The sequence below is a fragment of the Saccopteryx bilineata genome, chromosome 5, assembly GCF_036850765.1.
Source record: "Saccopteryx bilineata isolate mSacBil1 chromosome 5, mSacBil1_pri_phased_curated, whole genome shotgun sequence".
NCBI lineage: Eukaryota > Metazoa > Chordata > Mammalia > Chiroptera > Emballonuridae > Saccopteryx > Saccopteryx bilineata.
Window position 1 is genome coordinate 155,671,517 of NC_089494.1, and position 26,230 is coordinate 155,697,746.

Here is a 26,230-nt window from a genome sequence, read left to right on the forward strand (position 1 = left end):
CACTCTTGTCCATGTCCCTGAGTCTCATTTGTATGTCCCACTTATGCATGGAATCATATAGTTCTTAGTTTTTTCTGATTTATTTATTTCACTCAGTATAATGTTGTCAGGGTTCATTCACGTTGTTGTAAATGATCCGATGCAGTGGATGAGGTGGGAATGAAAAGTAGTATAACCATTATGGAAGAAAGTATGGTGGTTCCTCTAGCAGAGGTTTTTTTAGTGGCTGAATCCAACAAGCAGCCAGCAGAGGCTAAAGGAGGCGGAACTCAGAGAAACTTGGCCATTTGAACACACCTCCCCTCAGGCCCAGTGTGGGTAAAAGCCAGCCTAGGAGTGCAGCTTGGTATTTCCATGTACACCTGGGCCCAGCAGAGGCAGCCACAAACTCTTAATTGCTTGTAGCTCCAAGAAGGTAGATGAGGGCCAGTCACGGGCATTGTCTTCCACTAGTCTGCACCAGGTTCCTGCCAGGGAGGTCCAGGGCTGGCACATCCAGGGACCAGCCACAGAAAGCATCAGTTCAGGACCTAATACCCTTGCTAGAGTGGTATCCTAAAAAAGGGCTCCTCATACCTGGCCCAGCTGAGGCAAGTTCCACTCTCTGTGATCGCACCGCAAAGCAGCTCATGTGAAACTTTACAGTCAGACAGCCTGGGCACTGGATATTCTGTCATTCTAGGCTAGATTCCATAGGGGGGAGGGAGGGAGGTTTGGAGCATGGACATTTAACGTGTGAGTCCCTATGAATCTCTTGTTGGACTAGGTCAAAGGGCTTAGCCACCTTTGGGAGGGGCACAGTGAGCCCTAGAAGAGGACTTTCTCAGTCTTTCTCCCTGAGACCAGGGTCTCACCAGCAGAAAGAACTGAATGTGACTGTTGGCCACATTTGGTCTGAACCTGCTGCTCACCTTGTTAGGGAGAAATAAAATTTGAGGAGCCAGCAGTGGCTGAGGGATCAAGCTCTGAAGTAGGGGCCACATTCCCCATACTGGGCTCCTGACCAAGAGATCCCTGAAGTATAGGGTCCCACAAACATTGTATTTACAACTTCAGCTGCCCTAACCCACCAAGCGTGCAACCTGTAGAGGGGTTGGTTGGGTGAGGCCAATCTGATCCCACACTAGAGTTTTGCTACAGAAGACTATGTGGGAAGACCAGGCACCTACAAGAGGAAGAGGAGTAGCTGAAAAGTGGAGACAAATCTTAAAAACTTGGGGCTCTTACAGAGCTGTTGTCATCTCTAAGCAGAGGAAGCTAATCCTTAACAAAGGTTGGCTTCTCCCACACTACCAAGGCACAGAAAACTCAGACACAAATGGCAAAAACTGCAGTAGCTGCAACCTGGTAGCCCACAGTGGGTTACAAACAACAGCTGACACCAATCCAAGAAAAACTGGAGCCAACACTACTGGAAGTAGGTGGCATACAGCACCAACCCTAGACTCAACTACCTACACAAGCAGCACACCCAAAGGTGGAATCTAGCAGGCACCAGACACCGTGGAGAATAAATACGTACAACATGAGAGACATTGCACAGTGTATAATACATATGACCAAGGCTGACCCTTAGAGCTAGCTATCCTGAAGGGATAACCATACACACGAAAGGACCAATACTCACATACAACAAGAGGAAAAATAGTACCCTCAAGAAGCATTCCTAGAACAAAGAAAACAAGTGGCCTGGAGGATGGTACCACTGAGCCCATCTTCTTCATAAAGACCACACAAAAATTTCAAAGTCAGACAGCGCTACCTAATATACAGACAAAATGGGCAGACAGAGAAATGTGACCCAAATGAATCAACAAGAGAAATCCCTAGAAAAAAAATGAATGAGATAGAAGTAACCAAACTACCAGATACAGAGTTTAAAACAATAATTTTTAGGATACTCAAGGATCTTAGAGCAACAATAGATGGACATAATGAGCACCTAAATAAAGAGATAGAAAGCATTGAAAAGGACATTAAAATAATAAAAAAGAAACAGACATAAATGACAAATACAATATCAGAAATGAAGACTGTACTAGAAGGAATCAACAGCAGTCTGGATGAAGCAAAAGATCAAATAAACAATTTAGAGGACAAGATAAACGGAAGCAGAGTAGCAAAAAAAAAAAAAAAGAGGCTCAAAAAGTCTAGGAAAATTTAAGAGAGCTCTGTGACAAAATGAAGAGAAACAAACATCCGCATTATAGGGGTTCCTGAAGGAGAAGAGAATGAACAAAAGATAGAAAACTTGTTTCAAGAACTCATAGCTAAAAACTTTCCTAAGGTAATGAAGGGAAAAGTCACATAAGTTCAAGAAGCACAGAGAGTTCCATTAAAGAGGAACTCAAGGAGGCCTACACCAAGATATATTATAATTAAAGTGCCAAAGTTGATCTACAACGGTGCATGCCATGGCTTCCTCTTTCCTTGTGTCCACGTTTTCCACCCAGCTTCTCTGGCCCACACAGCACCACTGCTTCCAACATCATCCCCTCCACTTCTCGGCAGTTCAAAATGAAGCTGTTGTCATTTCTGGAAGGAAGCTTGCCCAGCAGATCAAGGACGAAGTGCAGTAGGAGGTAGAAGAATGGGTGGCTTTGGGCAACAAACGGCCATACCTGAGCGTGGTTCTGGTTGGCGAGAATCCTGCAAGTCACTCCTATGTCCTCAACAAAACCAGGGCCACTGCAGATGTGGGAATCAACAGTGAGACAATTGTGAAACCAGCTTCAATTTCAGAGGAAGAACTGTTGAATTTAATCAATAAACTAAATAATGATAATAATGTAGATGGCCTCCTTGTTCAACTGCCTCTTCCAGAGCACATTGATGAGAGAAAGATCTGCAATGCTGTTTCTCCAGACAAGGATATTGACAGCTTCCACATAATTAATGTAGGGTGAATGTGTTTGGACCAGTATTCTATGTTACCAGCTACCCCATGGGGCGTGTGGGAAATAATTCAGCAAACTGGCATCTTGACCCTAGGGAAGAATGTGGTTGTAGCTGGAAGGTAAAAAAATGTTGGAATGCCCATTGCAATGTTACTACACACAGACAGGGCGCATGAACAGAGGTGATGCCACTGTTACAATATCTCATCGGTACACTCCCAAAGAGCAGCTGAAGAAACACACAATTCTTGCAGACATTGTGATCTCTGCTGCAGGCATCCCAAATTTGATCACAGCAGATATGATCAAGGAAGGAGCAGCTATCATTGATATGGGAATAAATAGAATTCAGGGTCCTATCACTGCCAAACTCAAGTTGGTTGGAGATGTGGATTTTGAAGGCGTCCAGAAGAAAGCCAGTTATATCACTCCAGTCCCTGGGGGTGTTGGGCCCATGACAGTGGCAATGCTCGTGAAGAATACCATTATTGCTGCAAAAACAGTGTTGAGGCTTGAGGAGCGAGAAGTCTTGAAGTCTAAAGAGCTTGGAGTGGCAACTAATTAATATGTCTTTATCATTAATAGTACTCCAGGCCAGTTCAAGAGGCAAAACAGGCCAATAGAAATGCAATATTTTTATTTATTCTACTGAATTGGTTTTAAACGATGCTTTATAATTATTGAGAGCTTAGATAGTGGGTTTTAGGGCACATAACTCTGCAGTATCTCACCAGGGAGCACCCCATTATCATGCTAGGTCATGTGACCTAGCCATAAGTGAAGCCATAAACCTAGTGATTACCATGGGAACATTGTCACATTGAGAATGGCTGCTTAACTTTGTCAGACCACTTCAGCTACAATTTACCTTTTCTAGGATTGCATTTCCCAAGTGCTACTCCAATAAAAGTTGCTACTCACTTTAGGTTCCAAACCTTTGAGTTCAAATGGTCAAACCAAAGGAAAAATGTTGCTAGAGAAAACTAGGGTAAAGGTTAAAAGGAAGAAGTACTAGTAATTGAGTAGAAAAATTTACCCTAATTTTATACATACTGACTGATAACCAGAAGAAAAGCTACACGTAAAAAGCATCCTGTCATTTTATATCTTAGTCATTGGGGAAATGTCTGCGGTTGTTCCATGTGCTGTTAGCCCTGTTTTATGTGTGTTACCATTCATGAGGTCTCCCCATTTTAGTTTTCTGGGATAAAAAGGCTTATTTTATAAATAATTCATGTGTATTGTCATATTTGGTCTTTCCTATATCCTTAAACTTCATTCTTAAATGTTTGTACTATCGGGGTGTCTGTATGAGATCTTGAAACCTATTTTTGAAAAATGAAACTTGGGCTTGATCATTATTAGGGCAGCTTGTTTAAGTATGCCACTTACTTTTCCACCAAAGAATTGTCAGCAGCTGCCTGCTTCTTTCTGATGTACCTATTGGCTTTCCCCAGTAGGTTTCTGAGAGCTGCATTAATATTTAATTTAATCAGACTTTCTGATTAAGGATTTTTTAAAATAAAACACTTCTGACTGGTATGTATTTTAATTTTTTTTAAAAATATATAAAGTGCCAAAGTTAAGAGACAAAGAAAGAATACTAAAAGCTACAAGAGAAAATCAGTTAATTACCTACAGAGGAGCTCCCATAAGAATGACATCTGACTTCTCAACAGAAACACTTAATGGTCAGAAGGGATTGGCAAGAAATATTTAAGGTGATGTAACACAAGAACCTACAACCAAGACTTCTTTATCTAGTAAGGCTATTGTTTGAAATCGAAGGAGAAATAAAAAGCTCCCCAGACACACACACACACACACACACACACACACACAAAACAAAAAAACAAAAAAAAAACTCAAAGAATTCATTGTAACCAAACCAGCACTGAAAAAAATGTTAAGAAGCCTGTTGTAAAAAAAGCAAAAGAAAAAACAATTGAGAAAAAGAGGATTGTTGATTTAAAGAATAAAATGGCAATAAACAACTACATATCAGTAATAACCTTAAATGTACATGGATTAAATGCTCCAATAAAAAAACATAGGGTAGCTGCATGGATAAAAAAAACAGAACCCATACATATGCTGTCTACAAGAGACACACCTCAGAACAAAAGATACACATAGACTGAAAGTGAAGGGATGGAAAAAAATAGTTCACACAAATGGAAATGGAAAAAAAATCTGTGGTAGCAACACTTATATCTGAAAAAATAACCTTTAAAACAAAGGCTATAATAAAGGATAAAGAAGGTCACCACATAGGCCCTGGACAGTTGGCTCAGCAGTAGAGCGTCGGCCCAGCCTATGGAAGTCCCGGGTTTAATTCCTGGTCAGGGCACACAGGAGAAGCACCCTTCTGCTTCTCCATCCTTCCCTCTCTCCTTCCTCTCTATCTCTGTCTTCCCCAACTGTAGTCAAGGCTCCATTGGAGTAGAGTTGGTCTGGGCACTGAGGACAGCTCTATGGCCTCCACCTCAGGTGCTAGAATGGCTTCAGCCCCAGATGGGCAGAGCATTGCCCCCTAGTGGGCATGCCAGATGGATCCTGGTCAGGTGCATGTGGGAGTCTGTCTGACTGCCTACCCACTTCTAATCTCAGAAAAATACAAAAAAAAAAAAAAAAAAAAAAAAAAGAAAAGAGTTACCACATAATGATAAAGGGATCAATCCAACAAGGGGATATAACCATTGTAAATATCTATGCACTTAGTATGGGAGCACTTAAATATATAAAGCAGATTTTGATGAATATAAAGGGTGAGATCAATGGCAATATTATAATAGTAGGAAATTTTAATACTCCACAAACATCAATGTATAGATCCTCAAGAAAGAAAATTAACAAAGAAACAATGGCCTTAAATAACACACTAGATCAACTGAATTTAATAGATATCTTCAGAACCTTTCATTCACCCTAAAGAAGTAGAATATACATTCTTTTCAAGTGCTCACGGTACATTCTCTAGGATAGACTACATGTTAGGACACAAAACAAGTCTCAATAAATTTAAGAAGATTGAAATCATATCAAGCATCTTCTCTGACCACAATGGCATAAAACTAGAAATCAACTACAATAGAAAAACTGAAAAACATTCAAACACTTGGAGGCTAAAAAACACTTGGAGCTAAATAATATTAAATAACAAATGGGTTAACAATGAGATCAAGGAAGAAATCAAAAACTTCCTTGAAACAAATGAAAATGAACATATAACAATTCAAAACTTATGTGACACAGCAAAAGCAGTCCTGAGAGAAAAGTTTATAGCATTACAGCCATACCTTAAGAAGCAAAAAAAAGCTCAAATAAACAATTTAACCCTACATCTATAAGAACTGGAAAAAGAACAACAAATAAAGCCCAGAAGAACTACAAGGAAGAAAATAATAAAAATTGGAGTGGAAATAAATGACATAGAGGATGAAAAAAAAAATACAGAAAATCAATAAAACCAACAGCTGGTTCTTTGAAAAGGTAAACAAGATTTATAAATCTTAACCAGATTTCGTCAAGAAAAAAAGAGAGAGGACTCAAAAAAAAATAGAAATGAAAGTGGAGAAGTAACAACTGACACTGCAGAAATACAAAGGATTGTAAGAAAATACTATGAAGATCTGTATGCCAAAAAATTGGACAAGCGAGGTGAAATGGATAAATTCCTAGAAACATATAATCTTCCAAAACTCAATCTGGAAGAATCAGAAACCTAAACAGACTGATTACAATAAATGAGATAGGAACAGTTATCAAAAAACTCCTAGCAAACAAAAGTCCTGGACCAGATGGCTTCACAGGAAAATTTTACCAAATATTCAAAAAAGAACTAATACCTATCCTTCTCAAGCTATTTCAAAAAATTCAAGAGGAGGGAAAACTTCCAAGCTCCTTTTATGAGGCAAGCATAATCCTCATTCCAAAACCAGGAAAAGACAGTACAAAGACAGAAAACTATAGGCCAATATTCCTGATGAACTTAGATGCTAAAATTTTCAACAAAATATTAGCAAACTGGATCCAGCAATACATAAAAAAAATCATATATCATGATCAAGTGAGATTTATTCTGGGGAGGCAAGGCTGGTACACTATTTGCAAATCAATCAATGTGATGCATCAGGAAGGAGAAAAATCACATAATATCAACAAATGCAGAAAAAGCATTTGATAAAACCCAGCACTGATTTATGATCAAAACTCTCAACAAAGTGAGAATATAGGGAACATATTTCAACATGATAATGGCCATCTATGACAAACCCACAGACGATATCATACGCAATGGGCAAAAATGAAAAGTACTCCCCTTAAGATCAAGAACAAGGCAGGAGTGCTCCTTTTCACCACTCTAATTTGACATAGTTCTGGAAGTCCTAGCCACAGAAATCAAACAAGAAGAAGAAATAAAAGGCATCCAAATTGGAAAAGAAGAAGTGAAACTATCACTATTTGCTGATGACATGATACTGTACATAGAAAATCCTAAAATCTCAAAAAACTACTAGACCTGATCAATGAATTTGGCAAGATGGCAGGATATAAAATTAATATTCAGATATCAGTGGCATTTTTATACACCAACAATAAGCTGTCTGAAAGAGAAATTAAGGAAACAATCCCCTTCACTATTGCAACAAAAATAAATAAAGTACCTAGGAGTCAATTTAATCAAGGAGGTAAAAGACTTATACTCAGAAAATTATAAAACATTGATGAAAGAATCAAGGAAGATACAAACAAGTGGAAGCATATACCGTGTTCATGGATAGGAAGAATAAACATCATTAAAATGTCTATATTACCCAAAGCAATTTATAAATTCAATGCAAGTTCTATTAAAATACCAATGTCATACTTCAAAGATATAGAACAAATATTCCAAAAATTTATACAGAACCAGAAAAGAACACAAATAGCCTCAGCAATCTTGAAAAGGAAGAATAAAGTGGGAAATATCGTACTTCCTGATATCAAGTTATATTACAATACCATTGTACTCAAAACAGCTTGGTACTGGCATAAGAACAGGCATAAAAATCAATGGAACAGAACAGACAGCCCAGAAATAAACCCACACTTTTATGGTCAATTGATATTTGACAAAGGAGGTAAGGGCATACAATGGAGTAAAGACCGTCTTTTTAATAAATGGTGTTGAAAAAATTGAACAAGTACATGCAAAAATAAAACTAAACCACCAACTTAGACCATTCACAAAAATAAACTCAAAATGGATAAAAGACTTAAATGTAAGTCATGAAACCATAAACATCTTGGAAGAAAATATTGACAGTAAACTCTCCAATATCTCTTGTAGCAACATTTTCACTGATTTATCTCCACGGGCAAATGAAATAAAGGACAGGATGAACAAATGGGACTCTATGAAACTAAAAAGCTTTTGCACAGCTAAAGACAATATGAACAAAATAAAAAGACAACCCACACAATGGGAGAACATACAGCCAATACATCTAATAAGGGGTTGTTGGGCAGATAAAATATATTATGCTCACTTTGTTAAAGATAGCACTACCCACGTGGAAGCCCGTCGCCCAGGTGATAATATTAATTGCCCTTCTTGCTTTGGATGGGTGTGATTGTATTAATGTGTGTTGGGGGCAGGCTGTGGGCAGGCAGGATCCTTGTAGCCTGGGGCTTGGTTTTAGGACTAAGCCTTTCCCACCTTTTTTGATGTAGGGTGGTACACTCTCATGAGGAATCCCATTATGCCTCAGATAAGTAACTTTGTATCAGAGACTTCCTTGTTTGTATATTGGATTAAAAGTTTTGAATCTACACTATAAAGTGGGGCAGACTAGGAGCTTGCTCTCTCTTGGTTCCTGAGATTAGCATTAGAGGAGAGAGCAGAGAAAGCAGGTCAGAAAAAGGCCATGTGGAGGAGGCCAGGAGAAGCAGCCAAGATGGTGGAGTGCTGAGAGAAGGAGATGGGGAACAGAGGTGAATAAGTCTGGTGAGCTAGAAACTTTTTTTTTTGTTTTCTTATTTTTCTGAAGCTGGAAACAGGGATAGACAGTCAGACAGACTCCCACATGTGCCCAACCGGGATCCACCCGGCACGCCCACCAGGGGCGACACTCTGCCCACCAGGGGGCAATGTTCTACCCCTCCGGGGCGTCACTCTGCCACGACCAGAGCCACTCTAGCGCCTGGGGCAGAGGCCAAGGAGCCATCCCCAGCGCCCAGGCCATCTTTGCTCCAATGGAGCCTTGGCTGCGGGAGGGGAAGAGAGAGACAAAGCGGAAGGAGAGGGGGGGTGGAGAAGCAAATGGGTGCCTCTCCTATGTGCCCTGGCCGGGAATCGAACCCGGGTCCCCCACACGCCAGGCCGATGCTCTACTGCTGAGCCAACCAGCCAGGGCCCTAGAAACTTTTGATCCTAGGAAAACTCGAATAAGTCAGTAGCTTTGTGAGCACTGAATGAGTGGGTTTTGGAGCCCATTGTGTGTTTTTACTTGCCCACTGGGTGCAAGCTAGGATTAAAGATGATGGCCCATCAGTTCTTGGCTCTGTTGTTTCATTACCGTCTGTCCAAATCTAATGCGAACCTGCATGGGCCAGGCAGCTGTGATGGTGGCCAATAACCAAAATTTATAAAGAACTTCTAAAACTCAACATCAGGAAGGTAAACAATCCAATTTAAAAAATGGGCAAAAGAACTGAAAAGACACTTCTCCAAAGAGGACAAATGGCCAATAGGCATATGAAAAAATGTTCAACATCATTAATCATCAGAGAAATGCAAATTAAAACCACAATGAGATCACCTCACACCTTTCAGAATGGCACTCATTAACAAAACAATAAATAAGTCCTGGCAAGGATGTAAAGAAAAGGGAACCCTCCTGCACTGCTGGTGGTAATGCAGACTGGTGCAGCCACTATGGAGAACTGTATGGGGTTTCCTCAAAAAATTAAAAATGGAACTGCCTTTTGACCCAGCTATCCCACTTTTAGGAATATATCCTAAGAATACTAAATCACTGATTCAAAAGAAGATATGCAACCCCATGTTTATTGAAGCCAAGATCTGAAAACAGCCCAAGTGTCTGTCAGTGGATGAGTTGATTAAAAAGCAGTGGAATACTTTGTGGCTGTGAAAAAGGATATCTTACCTTTTGCAACAGCATGGATGAACCTGGAGATTATTATGCAAGTGAAATAAGTCAGACAGAGAAAGAAAAATATCATATGATCTCTGTAAAGCCAGTAGGCACGGCCACCATCACAGCAGCCTGGCCCATGCAGGTTTGCATTGGATTCGGACAGTAGGTAAAGAAACAACGGAGCCAAAAACTGGTGGGCCATCATCTTTAATCCTAGCTTGCACCCAGCAGGCAAGTAAAAACACATACTGGGCTCCAAAACCCACTTATTTAGCACTCACAAAGCTACTGAATTATCCAAGTTTCCTAGAATCAAAGGTTTCTAGCTCATTAGCCTCATTCTCCTTTGTTTCCCATCTCCTTCTCTCTATGCAAACTCTGCACTAACTGGCTTCTCTTTCAGCACTCCACCATCTTGGCTGCCTCTGCTCTCCTCCACATGGCCTTACTGTGCTCTCCAACCTGCTCTCTGCTCTAATGCTAATTTCAGGAACCAAGAGAGCAAGCTCCCAGTCTGCCCCCATTTTATAGTGCAGAAATCAAAAACTTTAATCCAATATACAAAATAGGGACATCTCTAATACAAAGTCACTTATCTGGGGCACGATGGGATTGCACCACCCCACATCAAAAAGGGTGGGAAAGGCTTAGTCCTAAAACCAAGCCCAAGGCTACAAGGATCCTGCCTGCCCACAGCCCCCCCCCCCCCAACACACATTAATATCACCTGGGCAATGGCTTCCATGTGGGCAGCACCATCTTTAACAAAGTGAGCATAATATATTTTATCTGCCCAACAATCTCACATATATGTGGAATCTAATGAACAAAGTGAATTTAGGAATGGAATTGAAGCAGAGGCAGGGTCACAGGAACTATATGGACAGCAGAGGGAAGGAGGATGAGGGGATGGGATCAGAGAAGGTAAAAGGATTAGTGAAATTATATATACATAACAGAGATATAGAAAACAGGACAGCAAATCCTACAGGGAAGGAGGGAGGGAGTTAGGGGGAGGGGGGTAAAAGTGATATAAAGAGGGACACAGCAGTGGGGTGAGGGAGTTATATTCAGTAGGACACTTGAATCCATGCAATCATAATAAATTAAAATTTAATAAAAAGGCCTTAGTGAATGTAATGCCGGTGGCTAAGGCCAGGCATGTCCACGTTGGATGCAGGCAGACGGTAGAGAAACTGCGGAACTGGAAAGCGTTGGGGCCGTGCCATTTAATAAAGTCTCACAACGGTGGACAAGCTCACAGGCAGGGGAAAACCTCTTTTCAGGCACACAAACAACAAGAACGGCCCCTCACTGTGGTAGACAGGCAATCCCCCATCTACAATCCTCCTGAGCGCAACCACCACCACCCACAGCCTTATACAGGCCATACGCACGCACGTGGTGCTGCCACACACTCACATACCAATCAGGCAAAGGGCTTGCAGCGGTAACCCCCCGAGCAAGCCTAACACAGCTGTCCCACAGTGAATGTCTCTTGGATGCAAACACCAAGAAGCTGTGTGAGTGAGTGAGCTTTGTGCAGACACAAAGGAATGCGTGTGAGTGGGCTTTAGAAAATTAGCCTAGCCCTGGCTGGTTGGCTCAGCGGTAGAGCGTCGGCCTGGCGTGCAGGGGACCCGGGTTCGATTCCCGGCCAGGGCACATAGGAGAAGCGCCCATTTGCTTCTCCACCCCCCCCTCCTCCTTCCGCTCTGTCTCTCTCTTCCCCTCCCGCAGCCAAGGCTCCATTGGAGCAAAGATGGCCCGGGCGCTGGGGATGGCTCCTTGGCCTCTGCCCCAGGTGCTAGAGTGGCTCTGGTGGTGGCAGACCAGTGCCCTGGAGGGGCAGAGCATCACCCCCTGGTGGGCATAGCATCGCCCCTGGTGGGTGTGCCGGGTGGATCCCGGTCGGGCGCATGCGGGAGTCTGTCTGACTGTCTCTTCCCATTTCCAGCTTCAGAAAAATACAAAAAAAAAAAAAAAAAAAAAAAGGTGCTTTAAGAAAATTAGCCTAGAGATTCTGGATTGCCCCTTCCTTTGTGCTTGTTAATTAGCAAAAGAAAAATTAGCCCTTTCGCCACCTCAGCAAAAAGTCTTTTTTTTAAATTAATTTTAATGGGGTGACATTGATAAATCAGGGTACACATGTTCAGAGAAAACATCTCTAGGTTATTTTGACATTTGATTATGCTGCATTCCCATCACCCAAAGTCCAGTTGTCTTCCGTCACCTTCTAACTGGTTTTCTTTGTGCCCCTCCCCTCCCACAACCCCCTCCTTCTCCTCCCCCCCACCCCATAACCCCCACACTCTTGTCCATGTCTCTGAGTCTCATTTAGTCATTCTTTCCCTTTATCACCTGATCTCCCTCCCTTGTAATCTTGTTACCTCTGTTCTGCTTCTGATAATGAAAGCTGAGGGAGACAGAGATTCAGGAGGTCACTCTTTGACTCCCTTGGCAGGCCTCCCCCTTTCTCTCTTTACATCAGTTTATGTCTTGAGTAAGTTTTTTCCATGCGACACTGGTAGTTCCCAGCAGGCTGAAGTAGTACAGAAGGGAGGGGAACACTGACCAAACTGTCCTTTATTTAGTTTTGACTCTTTGCCTTTTAGTGTGGCCTGAGTTACAAACATCCTCATGTCAATATAGTGATGTATTTACATATGTAACCTGCCTTCGAAGAATTTAAAGGGGCCCACCAGAAAACATGAAATACAAGATGGCGGCAACTTAAGAAGCGACGGAAACAAGGGTAGAGTCATCTTTACGTAGTTCGGGACCACCTGCCCTCTACGGTTTTGCAGGTTAAGCACCACACAAATCTGGTGATTGCCATTCACTTCTATAATCATCACAGATTTATGTATTGATTTTAATGACAATGTATTAAATTATATTATTAAATGATGTTTCAGAAAATATCCTGAAGAAAGGAGGCTTTGGGCTGGTGGCTCTGCATCCTGCCTATGCCTGTGGGACCATCTCTGGCAGCAGTATGAGGTTCTACAGTTCTGAGCTACCTCTGGGCCTAGCTTCTACCCATATGTTTCTTCCCTCTTTTCCAAGATACTAACCTCTCTAAATAAGGATTACAAAATATGTATTAACATTTTTGTGTGTCTTTTATGCTCAGGGATGGTGCTAAGCAACTTTACATATATTTTCTCATGTAATATCAGTTGAACCTATGGAACATCTCACTCTACATTTCAGAAGTACCCAGGGTCACACAGAGAGGTGACCCTGGAAATCCCAGCCAGTGGACATCAAAGTTGGTGCTTATACTACTAAGGAGCTGTCGTTTGCTGTGATCCCATGTTTTCATTTGTAAATTCAAGCCTCCTTTTACAATGCAGCCCAGAGGGATACAGAGAAATCTGCCAAGAGCCCATCAGCTAGGACATAATCTGCTACATTTTTTCTTTTGCTTTTTCCCAAGACTTCATCAGCCTAAAAATTTTCAGAGAGAAGAAAATTTCTGAAAAATGTAGAAGTTTAAAAGAAACAGAACTTCAGGCTACCCTCCTCCATGCTACTTATCAACAAGCTGCTCACCAGACGTTTGAAACAAATGGTGCTCCTTCTCTAAACTGTTTCTTAGAAGAGGCGCAGTGTTCCCCTACAGAGGCAGCTCCTCCAGGCAAGGGAGGAGCTACTGACTCCCTGACATCTATCGATTCCGTGACACGGCCAACATCCCTGGATGTCCAACAATTAGAAAATGTCAATTGTTTTGAATTTTGACCTTTAGGTTGTGTGATTTGGAAGCTGATAGTAAAAATAATTTTTAAAAAATATTTGATGTGCAACTTTCAGACAATATTTTTCTCTTTATTAAAGCCATATATGGTCACTAACTTAACTGCAGAAAATATCTAAGTATTAAAAAAAAATGTGGACTCTCCACCAGAGGAAACAGATATTAATATCTATTATAGCATCTCTTGTTTTATTTTTTCTAAACATTTGGGTCACTTTATATGCATTACTTTGAAGCTCATTGTTTTTACTCATATTGTCAGTCTTCCTAGAGATGGGTCTGTTATGAGTCATTTCAAAAATTCACCTTCCAGTTTGGTTTCAATAATCCTCATTATAGCTTGCTTTCCATGTCATTGATTTCTACTGTTTTTTTGTTATTTTCTCCCTTCATTTTTCTTCTTGCCTTGGTTCTTTCTGTGGTAGACTTTGTTAGATTTTACCCGACAGTCATTCCTCCTTATTCCATTCATTTGGGGTAGCCAAGTGCCCAACTAAAAACCCTTACTTTTGCACCCTCATTAAAAGTGAGCTTCATGTGGCACAGTTCTGAGACCAAAGTGAGGGGAAGTTTGCAGGAGACATCAAGGAAGGCCTCCTACCTGAAAAGTAGAGGTGACACCACATGTGGCCCCACTGAGGTAAGAATCAAGAGAACAAGGTGCCTCCGCACCCAGGTTGAGGAGCAGGCAGACAGAAGAAGGAGCCGGGCCCTGACAGTGTCATCCCAGGGACGGCAGGAGTCCTGGCTGCCTGTGCTTAGAGCTGAGATTGAGTGAAATCAATATATTCCTGTCCTTTTTTTTTTGTCCAGTTTTCTGTTCATTCGCACCAAATGCAAACACTTGTATACCTTGAGACAACAATGATATGTCTTGTAATCTTCACACATATTAAAGGTCATCCTAATAGTCCCCATGGTCTGCTTTTGTTCACCATCTCTGCTTTCCTACTCTGCATGTGGAGCTCTGAATCTTTGCCGAGACACTGGTGTCTCAATTTTAGGCACTCCTCTCAAGTCTCGTCACCCTAGAGTACCACTGACGGTGAAATTTCTTTCTCTCTCTTCTCTCAGGGATGCTTCCTTCCCTCCTCTCATGCTCTGGGGCTCCTGGCATATGTCTTGAAAGAAAGTTGGCTCGTGTCTTTCTAGACCGGAGAAGGCTTTGATGTCCTACAGTTCTGCCTTCTTGTGCCAAGGCCCTGACATAGTGGACCACTGAAATCTTAACTTCTGTTCCAGAATAAGGCAAGAAATACAGAGGTTTGGGGGGTTTTTTTTGTTTCATTTTTGTTTTAATAAATAATCCCAGAATAATGTTAGAAAGTTAATGAAAGTTATCCTTACTGTTTATTTAACAGTTTTCTTAACAGTATATATTTTCAGAAAATATTTTACTTCATCAAATGACAACTTAATTCAGCCAGCACATGTTTCCAACCTGCTATGGACATGTTATGGTCATAGCTTTTGTGAAATACACAGGCCTATGGGGTCAAGGCTCTGCTCTCCCAGGCACTTGGTCTAAGCGGACACCCCAGCTCACCCCAAACAAGCCCAACACAAAAGTGGTTGAAGATGTGTTCTGTGTGTTCTGATTGTGAAGAAAGGGTATTCGTTTTTAGTGGACAAAATTCAGTGAGAAAAATAACTCAATCCTTTTAATTAAACTTTGAAAAGCCAAAAGGAAAATAAAAAGATCATCTCAACAAGGGGTTTGTAAAGACTTGGAGTCAAGGAATCCGGCTGCCCCACCTTTAGCAGTGGCTTTCGTCTCTGTCACGCTGTGCCGTGTGGCCTTCACACCTTTTCCTCACCACTGTTCTGAGACACTCCCCAAGCCTCCAGTGAGTGTCCATTTTCTAACCTTGCTCTCAGTTTTCTCAACTATGAAGTGAGGATAACAACAGAAACTTGGCTATTTGGAGTTGTTGTGAGGAGTGACAGAAATTCAACAGTAATACAATTAATGGTTTTTATATAGTACACAGGAAGTGCTTGGTGAGGGATGAGCATGACATATATTTTCATGGCATCATACTCAGGTATTTATTTAGCATCTACCTCTGTTATTATATGTTAGTGACATAGTGATGAATGGGCCATGATCACTGCCCACAATCACACATGTCAGAGGAAGAAAGCCTGGTAAACAGTCCAACAGAATGCAACAGAGTAAGTACTGTGATAAGAGGATGAACAGCATGTGCTATGTGAGTCCCCGTTCACATGTTGGAGCTGTGAGGGCTGATGGCATGCATCTTCAGCATCTTTGTAAGCTCAGCCAACACGGTATGTACTGAGAGTGTCTTCAAACCTAGATTTTTTTTTGTCATCAATAATTTGCATAGTATTAATACATAGTATTAATACCTTGTTGAAAGTTGTAAGGTTTTGATGGTCTTCATGGGAAATTGGGTGTAGCCTTCACCTGCATGGTCAGTATGGGGGGTACATTTACTGTTAACTCTTCATGCCCGTGTAGTGATCACTGATGTCTTAGACATGAATCCTTAGGGTTGATGGTGTTGACCATCCCTGTGATAGTGGTTTTGGCCTCTAAGCTCAACCAAATAATTGTTGTTCTGCTTTCTGTGCTAACTATGAAATAGCCTGCTTGCATCTTCAGGATGACATCTTTTGCAGACGTATCAAATTTTGTGATGTTATGAGCGGTATGTTCAGAAGAACAGAATGTGTGTAACTAACCACTTACCATTGGCTAGGTGCCAGCAACAGCTTTTGAGTTTGTAACTAACTTGGTTTTCAATTTTCTGTTTTGGTTTTTCACAGAATTTTACAACTTGACACTTCGATCAATAACAGTTACAGTGGAAAATAAAATGCCATTAGTAGAAGAGAACAGAATTAGAGCTTTATAATTTTACTTCATTTATAAATGAAGTTGTTGATAGCTACCCAGGTGTTGTATCTATATAGTCATTGAAATACCACATTTTTTTACTATTTTTTCTATGACTTCCTTAGGGTTGATGGCAGCTGTCAACTTTCCCTTGGTTGGTTGATAATGGGAATTGTCAGAGGTGGAATGACTGTGGCTATTTCCACCAAGAACACATTCTCATTCCCTTTAGAATTTTTTTCGGGTTTTGTCTCAGCCTATGTGATATATGTTGGCAGAGATGCCCTCTTGGCTACATCATTGTTTCTCATGAGGGAGAGAATGTTTTATAAGTGGCTCTTTGATACCCTGAGGCTTGGCACTGGGGAATACACTTGGTTGAAGGTAGTCCAAAAGAACACAGTGGCTTGGATTCTCTGAAGATCAACCTCAGGAAGGGTTACCTGATACTGCCTGGCTTCCCCAAACTTATTCCCCTGCTCTTCTCTGCCTGCACAGAAACTTTAGAGCATTGAGATTTTGCTGATTTTCAAGGGAGAAATCTGGCTTTTGAACAAGAAGAAAGAGGAATCAAAACAAGCATAATGACTAGACTCATCTTGAGGGATGTTTAGAGGAAAGCTGTAGCTTCAGAGGTCTGCTGGCTGAGACCCCAGAAGACTGGGCAGATTCTGTTGCTTGGCAGTGACTTGAGTCTGTGTCAGCTACTCAGGTTAAAGTCCTAAACTGAGTCTGCTTCCATCATGCTCTGCAGGGTTGGTTTTGGGGTCCACACTGGGTGAGGAGTGGCCCTGGGGATAGTTAAAGAAAGAGCCCCAGCACCTGCTTTGTGATGCACACACCAAAGGTGCTTGAGACCAACACAGATGTGTCAGCCAGACTGCAGTCTGTGGGTGGAGTGCAGAGTGCATTCCTAGCTGCTGCGGCTGATGGAATGCTGTGAGAACACTCCAGCACCTGAAACCCTCCTGGGAGTACCCAGGAAGGGATCTTGCCCGCTATAAGAAAGTGACTCAGCACCAACCACACAGCTCCCTGATCTTTTCAGCCATTGGCTATGAAGGACACGCTGTAACATCCTATTGGCTGAGCCCATGTATATAAGCTAGTTTACTTCCTGAATAAAGTGGATCTGCGTCACTGAACCTGGTCCCTGGAGTCGGGTCTTTGCTAGTCCGTTGTCCTCACCCTCGGCAGGACTTGTCCACAACTGGTGCCCAATATGGGGCAGGGACCTAACCGGCATCCAAGGGATGGGTGAGTGACCCTCTGCAATGGGAAACCTTCTCCCCCACTCTCAAGCACCACAGGCTCGAGCCCTGCACACCCTATTGCAGAGTAGGCGAGTTAAAGTTAGTGAAAAGGATCTTTGTACTTACTGGGAGATCCTCTTAGGTTTCAACCCTTGGCTCTGGGATGTGCCTCTCTGGGACCCAGATACTTGGGCCCAAGCTTTCTGGAGTGTCTATTTGGCCGAGGTACATGGGGGACAAACCTTCCCTCTCGGCCTCATTCTTGCCCTGCTAGTGATACATGCCTGCCTGACCAGTGCTCCTGCTGGGGACCCTCCACCAGTGCCAAGGATATTGCAGGCTGCCCCTCTCTCTGAGGAGCCCCTACCTCCCTATTAGCCCCCCTCCACTGAGGAGGAAAGTAGTTTAGCCTTCGAGTTTGACAAAATCGCGGCTGAGCGCACAGAAACTGCACCATCAGCTCTGCCACCAGAAAAAGAGGAAGTCACTACTTCCGCATTCCCTGCCAAGGCCCAATGCCCCACCCCAGCCTCTCAGACACCATTTTCTATCCCAGCTTTAACTCCAACACGTGTTCCCGCTGCAGACCCATGGGCCAGCCGACACGACCCCATGTGTCATACGGTATCCATAATCAGAATAATCAGGCCTTTTTCTTTCTGTCTGTCTTGTCTATTTTTCTGTATCTCTCACTCTCCCCCTCCCCCCATCCCTCTCTCTGAAATGACGCTGGATCACGGCACAGTGGCAGGGATCACACCCTCTTCTAACACAAGGGAGAGGTTATGCTTGTGTTTTTTAGCCAATTTGGATCCCAGGAACCCCCCAACCTGCTTGACAGGGTTTCTTGGGCACCCACTAAGTGGTTCAGTCTTCACCCATCCAAAGCCACAGCCTTGGCCTTCTCCATGCCAACTATGCCTGAAGGGAGGAGGTCCTCAGCGCTCCATAAGAAGACCTTGAAGCTGGCATGAGCGCCCCAGCACCTGGGGGGATGTGGGGGCTTTGGCAGGGCAGGCCCAGAGAATTGCCCCTGACGGGCCCCCAGGCCCTGGTGCTCTGTTCTTGCTTATGTGTGCTATAGTAACCGCTGACTCCCAGACGCAGGCAGTGGCAGCCTGGGGCTCAAGTCCGGCAGCGTGAGCTGGTATTTTCAGTTCATCTTTGGAGGATGAGGAGAATTGGGCCAGAGTTGTGATTCACAGACTCCAGAAAGTAAAGGTGGCAGCTGCAGCGGGAGGATGAATGGAAGCCAGGCTTGCATGGCTGAGTGGCCGCTGGAATGGCAGGGAGTGCCTGCTAAGCCGCTGGTGGGTTCGCTGACATTTTGGGATCTAGGGGTGGATGCCATCATGCTCTCCAGAGCAGAGATGGAAATGCTGACTGCCATTGCCATGTGCTTCTCTTTGGGACAATGTAAGACCTGCCAGGATGGCAGGGATGAGGGGGGTGGCTGGGGCCTCATGTGCATGGACTGATTTCCTGGACTATGACCCAAGTGAGCACTGGCTCCTTTGTTGGATGGACTTATGGATTTTGGACAATGTAAAATACCCTGATGGAGTTGGGGGGCAGCTTTGCTGGAAGCCTTTCCTATGGCTAGAAAGAAGGTCAAGGACATTTTGCGCTTTTGGCAAAGTACTTAGAGACTGGTGAAGTGTACCTCTGTAATTGTTGAAATTGTATAATTTGTCATGTTGTTGTAATTTGTGTAATGTGCCTTGCAACCATATGCAGTACACAGCTCACAGCAAGCCAACCATTCTGTGTTTGGATGCTGGGACCTTTGTGGGAAGGGTGTGCGCATGGACCTACGTCCATTTTTTACAATCAAAGTGGAACTGTGTTTAATGGCACCTAGAAGTTCTCTGTAACACAATGGGAGGGAAATGACATCCCAACCCCTAGGAGGAATCCCCTGTTTAAGACCCTCGTTCTATTTCCTAACTAGTCAAACATTACAGAAGCTTGCCTCATTGTTTAATCCAGCTAATCTATTAGCGTATAGTATAATAGGTATTATAGTTGTTTTAGTTCTACCAGGGTTCCGTTGCATAATGCATAGCATTCAAAAGCTACAACAACAGCAAGCTGTCATTCATCAAGTCCAATTGGCCTTAATTAAAAGAGAAGGGGGAGATGTGGAGTGAGTGCAGAGTGCATTCCTAGCAGCTGTGGCTGATGCAATGCTGTGAGAATACCCCAGCTCCCAGTACCCTCTTGGGTATACCCAGAAAGGGAGCTTGCCCGCTATAATGAAGTGACTCAGCACCAACCACGCAGCTCCCTGATCTTTTCAGCCATTGGCTATGAAGGACACACTGTAACATCCTATTATTGGCCGAACCCATGTATACAAGCTAGTTTACTTCCTGGATAAAGTGGATCTGTGTCACTGAACCTGGTCCCTGGAGTTGGGTCTTTGCGTCTCCATCGTGTTCACCCCCAGCAGGACTTGTCCACAGCAGTCGACATGGGGAGGTGGCTCACAGGAAAGGTAAAGGTTTGGCAGAGTACACAGAATATGGAAACAGACTCTTCTGACCAACACAACTCATATGGTATCCATCTCAGGTTACAACCTCCTGACACATGACAGCACAGACACCCAAGAGAAGCCTAGGCACATCCGGAGAATAATCAGCTTTTTTAATTGTGACCCAAATCAATAATAAAAAACATGTAGAGCCTACAGGAGGTTAGCCCATCTCTCAACCTAGTTTCTCCTGGAGAGACTCAACACTTGCCAGATGGACAGTCATATTCAGAAAAGCAGGTTTCTGAGGCGATTGATCTCAGACCCTCCCTTCTCTCCCACTGAAAGCTTCAAGCCCCCCACCAGCTAAAGAGCCAGCGCCTCTGAGTTTTGGAATAAACCCCGAGGGTAGCACATGGCAGTCAGCAGAACACACTTCGGGACCATCTGGAATTCATTTGAATATGTGCCACTGTGCCTGGCATATGGTAGGTACTTAATCAGTTTCCCTACCACCTTTATAACCAAGTTTGATTCTTGATTTTCAGAAAGTTGAGGAAAAATGAGACAATTATTTTTGAAGTATTTATTACAATCTTTCTCAAATAAGCTGATGAGGTTTCTTCTGCTCTTTCACTTCTCAAGAGAATAAAACTGAATTACAGAGTTAGGAGGGTCATGAGCATTAGAAGGTTTCCATTTGCTCCCTTTTATGAAATGAGCCAACTCTAACCCAGAGAAACATTTTTATGAGATGGGAGTCTCTACAGAGACAAACCATTTTATGTTATGACCCACAGCATGGAGAAATGGGTTCTTTTTCACAAAGATCTAGGGTTATTCCCAGAACCATATAATTTCAGACCTTCCCCCTCCTGGAGTAAAATTTATATTCTAAGATTACATAAGAGAAGCAAATCTTCAACTCACACATATGTATTAATGGTGATTATAAAGGGGATGTAGGAACAGTACAGCATTGGAAGATTGATTGTCTAGTCCATTCAGGATGTGAAACAAAATGCCACAGACATTATAAACAGTAGAACTTTGTCATAGTTCTGGAGGCTGGAAAGTCCAACTCAAGGAGTCAGCAGATTCAGTGTGTGGTGAGGACTCATTTACTTGGTTTATAGACAGCCGTCTTCTCCCTGTGTCCTCACATAGTGGAAGGGGCAAAGGAGCTCTCTGGGGTGCTTTTTATAATGACTCCAATCCTACTCACGAAGGTTCCATTGCCCTGACCTGGTCACCTCCCAAAGGCCCCTCTGGCTAAGGCCATCACACTGGGGGCATAGGTCTTGACATAGAAATTTGAGGGATCACAAACATTCAGTGCATAGCAGAATACAAGGGAGATCAGGAAAGAAGTGCATAACTATATTTGAGCCTCTACAGTTCCTGGTTAATTAAGAGACAGAATGGAAAAATTGCAGCTTTCATTAACGCCCATGCTATTTGACTATACTGCTTTTACCCCATGAATTATGTAAGATTTCTAACAGCTTTGAGGAAATGCTATCTTAATGCAAACTGATTCCAAAACAGAGCACTCATCAAGTCAGAGCCTGGCTGACTCTCCCAGGCTGCTTGTTGAAATGTGCTTCCCAGGACTCTGACTGAGCTCTGCTTAATCAGAATCAGAACCTTGAGCCCTAAAGACTCCGTGTTTTCAATAAGCTCTCCATGTGGCTTTCAGTCCTCATCAGAGTTTGAGAATCTGTGACAAAACCCCAATTCAGGAGCAAGCCCAGAAAGTCTTGAACTTTTTGCCCTTAAAGAAAAAAGGATTAAGTCAATAAAAAGGAGAGCCTGGTTGCTTTGCACAGTTGTTTGAATCTCCTAGAGAACTCTGTGGACAGGGGCTCTAATCAAACCCGTAAGGAGAAAGCTGCGATAGGAAAGGTTTGCACTCAACCCATAGAGCTAGTTGAATGAGATCGATAATTTTGCCAAAACCTAATAGTGCAGGGCTGCCATGAATAACTTTAATATTTTAAAGCCCCCACAGTGCAGCCAGGACCTCCAGCCAATTCAGGGAGACTTTCCAATGTCAGTGTCAACTGAAGTCGTGAAGATACTCTCAGTTTACACTGCAACTTAGTTTACGTTGCAAGAGAAAAAAGAAAAGTGAGTCATATTAACATACTAGAAAAAGATAAACAATTTTAGCTGATTTGACACAAAATAGCAACCTCACCAAAAAAATCATAATATTGCATTATAAAAAGTGTCAACAAACTAATTAGTGAGTATTATCTAATTCAATAGTACTTAATTCATTGCACATACAAAAACAAAAAAACTCAGTGTCCTGAAGTATTAGTAATTGTATGTGAATGAAATTTAATAAAAGTTTTTCCATATTTCACCATAATCTTAAAAATTTGCACCATATTATCAATAACGAGTTATATAGTTGAATGGACCTTTTCTAAACTATCAAAGATGTTTTAAAAAGTCTGATTAATCATGATATAAAGATTACATTATCCTTCTATTCCCTTTATAAAAAATAATCATAAAACCATTGCCATCTAAAGGTAAAGGGTATATGATATTGAGTCACAGTGCCCAGATATTTGGTCAAGGATTATTCTGGGTGTTTTGAAGGTAGATGAGATTAACATTTTAATTAGTGTACACTGAGTAAAGTAGATTACCCACCAGACAAGTGTGAGTGAGTGTGGGGCAGCTGTGTTGGGCTTGCTTGCTGGTTTCCCGGCTGCAAGCACTTTGCCTGACTGGTGCACAAATGTGTGGCAGTGCCACGTGTGCATAGCCTACGTAAGGCTATGGGTGCTTGTGCTCGGAGGATTGTGGATGGGGGTTGCCTGCCCGCCACTGTGAGGGGCCATTCGGGCCATTCTTGTTGTTTGTCTGCCTGAGAAACGGTTCCCCCTGCCTGTGTGCTTGTCTGCCACTGTGAGACTCTATTAAACGAAATGGCCCAACCCTTTCTGGCTCCACAGTTTCTCTACCATCTGCCCGAATCCAATGTGAACCTGCCTGGCCTCGGCCACTGGCATTACAGTGAGCCTCATCTAATCAGTTGAAGACTTTTAATAGAACAAAAAACCAGAAGAATTTTGACAAAGATGGCCTTTGGGCTCAAACTGCAGCACTTCTCTGAGTCTTCTCCCTGCTGTCCTATCTTGTATATTTTGTACTTACCAAGTCTTCACAATAGCATGAGCCAAGTTTTTAAAAATAAATAGATGCATAGATAAATTATACAGATGATAGATAGATAGATAGATAGATAGATAGATAGACAGACAAACAGATGAACCATTCCTTGGGAAAGGTGCGGGGTAAGCAGGCAATATGGTACATATGTGAGGTGTGAAACCACCCAGGGCCTGACCTGTGGCGGAGCAGTGGATAAAGCATCGACCTGGAACGCTAAGGTCACAGGTTTGAAGCCTCTGGTTTCCCTGGTCAAGGCACATACAGGAGTTGATGCTTCTTGCCCCTCCCTCCTTCTCTCTGTCTCTGCACCCTCACTCAAAAATGAATAATTAAAAAAGAGAAACCACCAACATATTTCACAATGTACATGAAACTTTTACAAGACAAAATTCTTAAACAAAAAGGAATTGTTACAGTGAGAATAAGGTATTTAGAGATCTAATTTCTAATAACAGTTCTTTGTTGAATTCTAAACTGGGTCAGTGTTATAAGGGAAGATCTGGGGAAACTATGCTAGTCATTATGATAAAATGCATTTTATACTTAGTGTTTTAGCAACCTATCTGTTCCAAAGAGATGAAGAGTTTAACTTAAAGAATTCCTCTACTAATAATATTATTTATTTTAAGAGTAAACAAATGTAAAGAAAATGGATAAATAAATTTCATTTTTTAAAAATTTACACTTACCAAAATCACGAAAATACAAATCTATTAAAAATATACCTTGTATTTGATGTTTATGTCACATTATCTAAGTACATCCAGGTATGTAAATTTACATTTTTATTTCACATCTTTGCATTTCTGATATACATATAACAGGACAATGAACATCTTTGCAATATTCAACCTTAAAACCCTGCTTCAGGAAACAAAATTCTCAGTTGCCTCATTCTTTCTACATATATACGAATACAATTCTAAATAACAGGAGTGAAAATCAAGGTTGGTAAAAAAAAAAAAAGTGACTAAATTTTTGTACCATCTGAGTTTATTTCTACTTAATATTTAAATAATTACCAAATTATTATTCAATAGGTAACATTTCTTTGGGAGCTCCTTAAACTTTTAAAGAAGCTTACTTAGTTGTTTCTGGGTTTCTTAAAATCTTCATGCAGCTGACAACAGTTACACACCAATGATGCTTAATATTGGCATTACCGTGCTATGTATTCACCTAAGATATATTTTTAAAAATGGTAGTCAATATTATCTATCTTTTGTGAAAATATCTTGCCAGGCTAAAAAATGAAAAATCATTTCTTCAATTAGGCAAAGGAAAAGGACAGTCCAGTGCAACACAGTCCTAATTTTAAACAAAATAATCAGATTGAATGAAAGATGTTAGCATTTTAGTTATAATCTTATGAATTTCAAATATACCTAAATTACATTGTAATACTAGATGACTGCTTGTTCATTATGTTCAATGTTGCCCATGAGAACTTTTGTATCACTAATTCCTGCATTTGACCTACTGTTAAAATAGAGAGTGTTTTCAAAAGTATTCTCTTGAGGTAAATGCACACGTCTCTTCTTATAAAACAAATATGCAGCCGTGCCCGCACCCATTGCAATGAGAAGGATCACAACAACGATCCCTCCTGCCACACCAGAGGACGATTTAGTAGGGGTCATCTTCCTTGACTGAGCTAGAGAGATAAACAAAACCATTAGGGAAAAGGAGAGAAGTGGAGGGTCGAATGCTATGGAGAATAATATAACTTCTTTTTTTGAAAAACTAAAATGCATAAATATTCATTCCAGTAACATTCGTCAAACAGAATTGCAGGGCATGAAAACAGAATAGAGGATTATTTTAGATTATTTTTCACTTGCAAAACTACTATTTCATTTATCTATGTAGCATAGAGCTACATAGAGAATCAATGTTTTAAAATAGTTATACCTATTTCAAAATAATTTAAGGTTGCCTACCATATATATTATATGAAGATAAGTAGAATAGTAATAGTAATAATGATGACAATAAAAAGCAAGTATTAGGAAAAAGCGAAAACAGTTGTAGAAACTAGGGTTCGTGAGTGTAATTAGTTCACAAATAACACCTATGAGGTTCATAAGGGAGTTAGTTGCTGGAAGCCATAAATCTCACTGAGTTTTTTTAGCAGCCAACCAAATGAGTGAAATAAGATGGCAAGTTATGCATAAAATTAAAATTAAAGCTATTGCTGACAAAAGAAAAAACCTTTTGGGAGAAATTTCTTCTATGTGTTCTTATAAGGCAACTCTTTGTAACAAAGCAGTCAATATCTTTAAAAACATAAATAGTAAAACCACCAGCCTGATTCTAAAGCCTGCTTTTCTAGAGCATAAATCAAGGGAGACAGATAATATAATGGCAAAGGCTAGTTAGTAGCTCAAGCAATTCTATTGAGAGTATAGTGGGTATAGGAAGGGATCATGATGGTTTTCTAAACAAACTATATTGTTACATTATGAATAAGAAACTTGAAATTGTATAATGGTCTTACCTCTTGTTGTCATTAATGTGGGGGTAGGAGCAGCATCAACAACTGTTGGTAAAATAATAAATATATTAAATATTTATTAAAATTCAAAATAATTGCATATAGATAATATTACTTGATTCACAGATACATCGAATCCTCCATGTTTGG

At 41.5% G+C, this 26,230-nt stretch overlaps 1 protein-coding gene and 1 pseudogene across 1 annotated transcript in view; one reads left to right on the forward strand and one right to left on the reverse strand.

The window, feature by feature from the left end:
* The first annotated feature begins 2,414 nt into the window (after positions 1-2,414).
* LOC136338349 (bifunctional methylenetetrahydrofolate dehydrogenase/cyclohydrolase, mitochondrial pseudogene) lies at positions 2,415-3,529 on the forward strand (annotated as a pseudogene).
* A 21,028-nt stretch (positions 3,530-24,557) lies between these two features.
* The window catches only part of MRC1 (mannose receptor C-type 1), a 91,393-nt gene continuing 89,720 nt past the window's right edge, over positions 24,558-26,230 (reverse strand). The window contains exons 29-30 of the mRNA XM_066279099.1: positions 26,084-26,125; positions 24,558-25,240 (exon numbers count right to left, since the gene is read on the reverse strand). Coding sequence (XP_066135196.1) covers positions 24,990-25,240; positions 26,084-26,125 — 293 coding nt within the window. The 3' untranslated portion in view covers positions 24,558-24,989. The remainder of the gene's footprint in view (positions 25,241-26,083; positions 26,126-26,230) is intronic.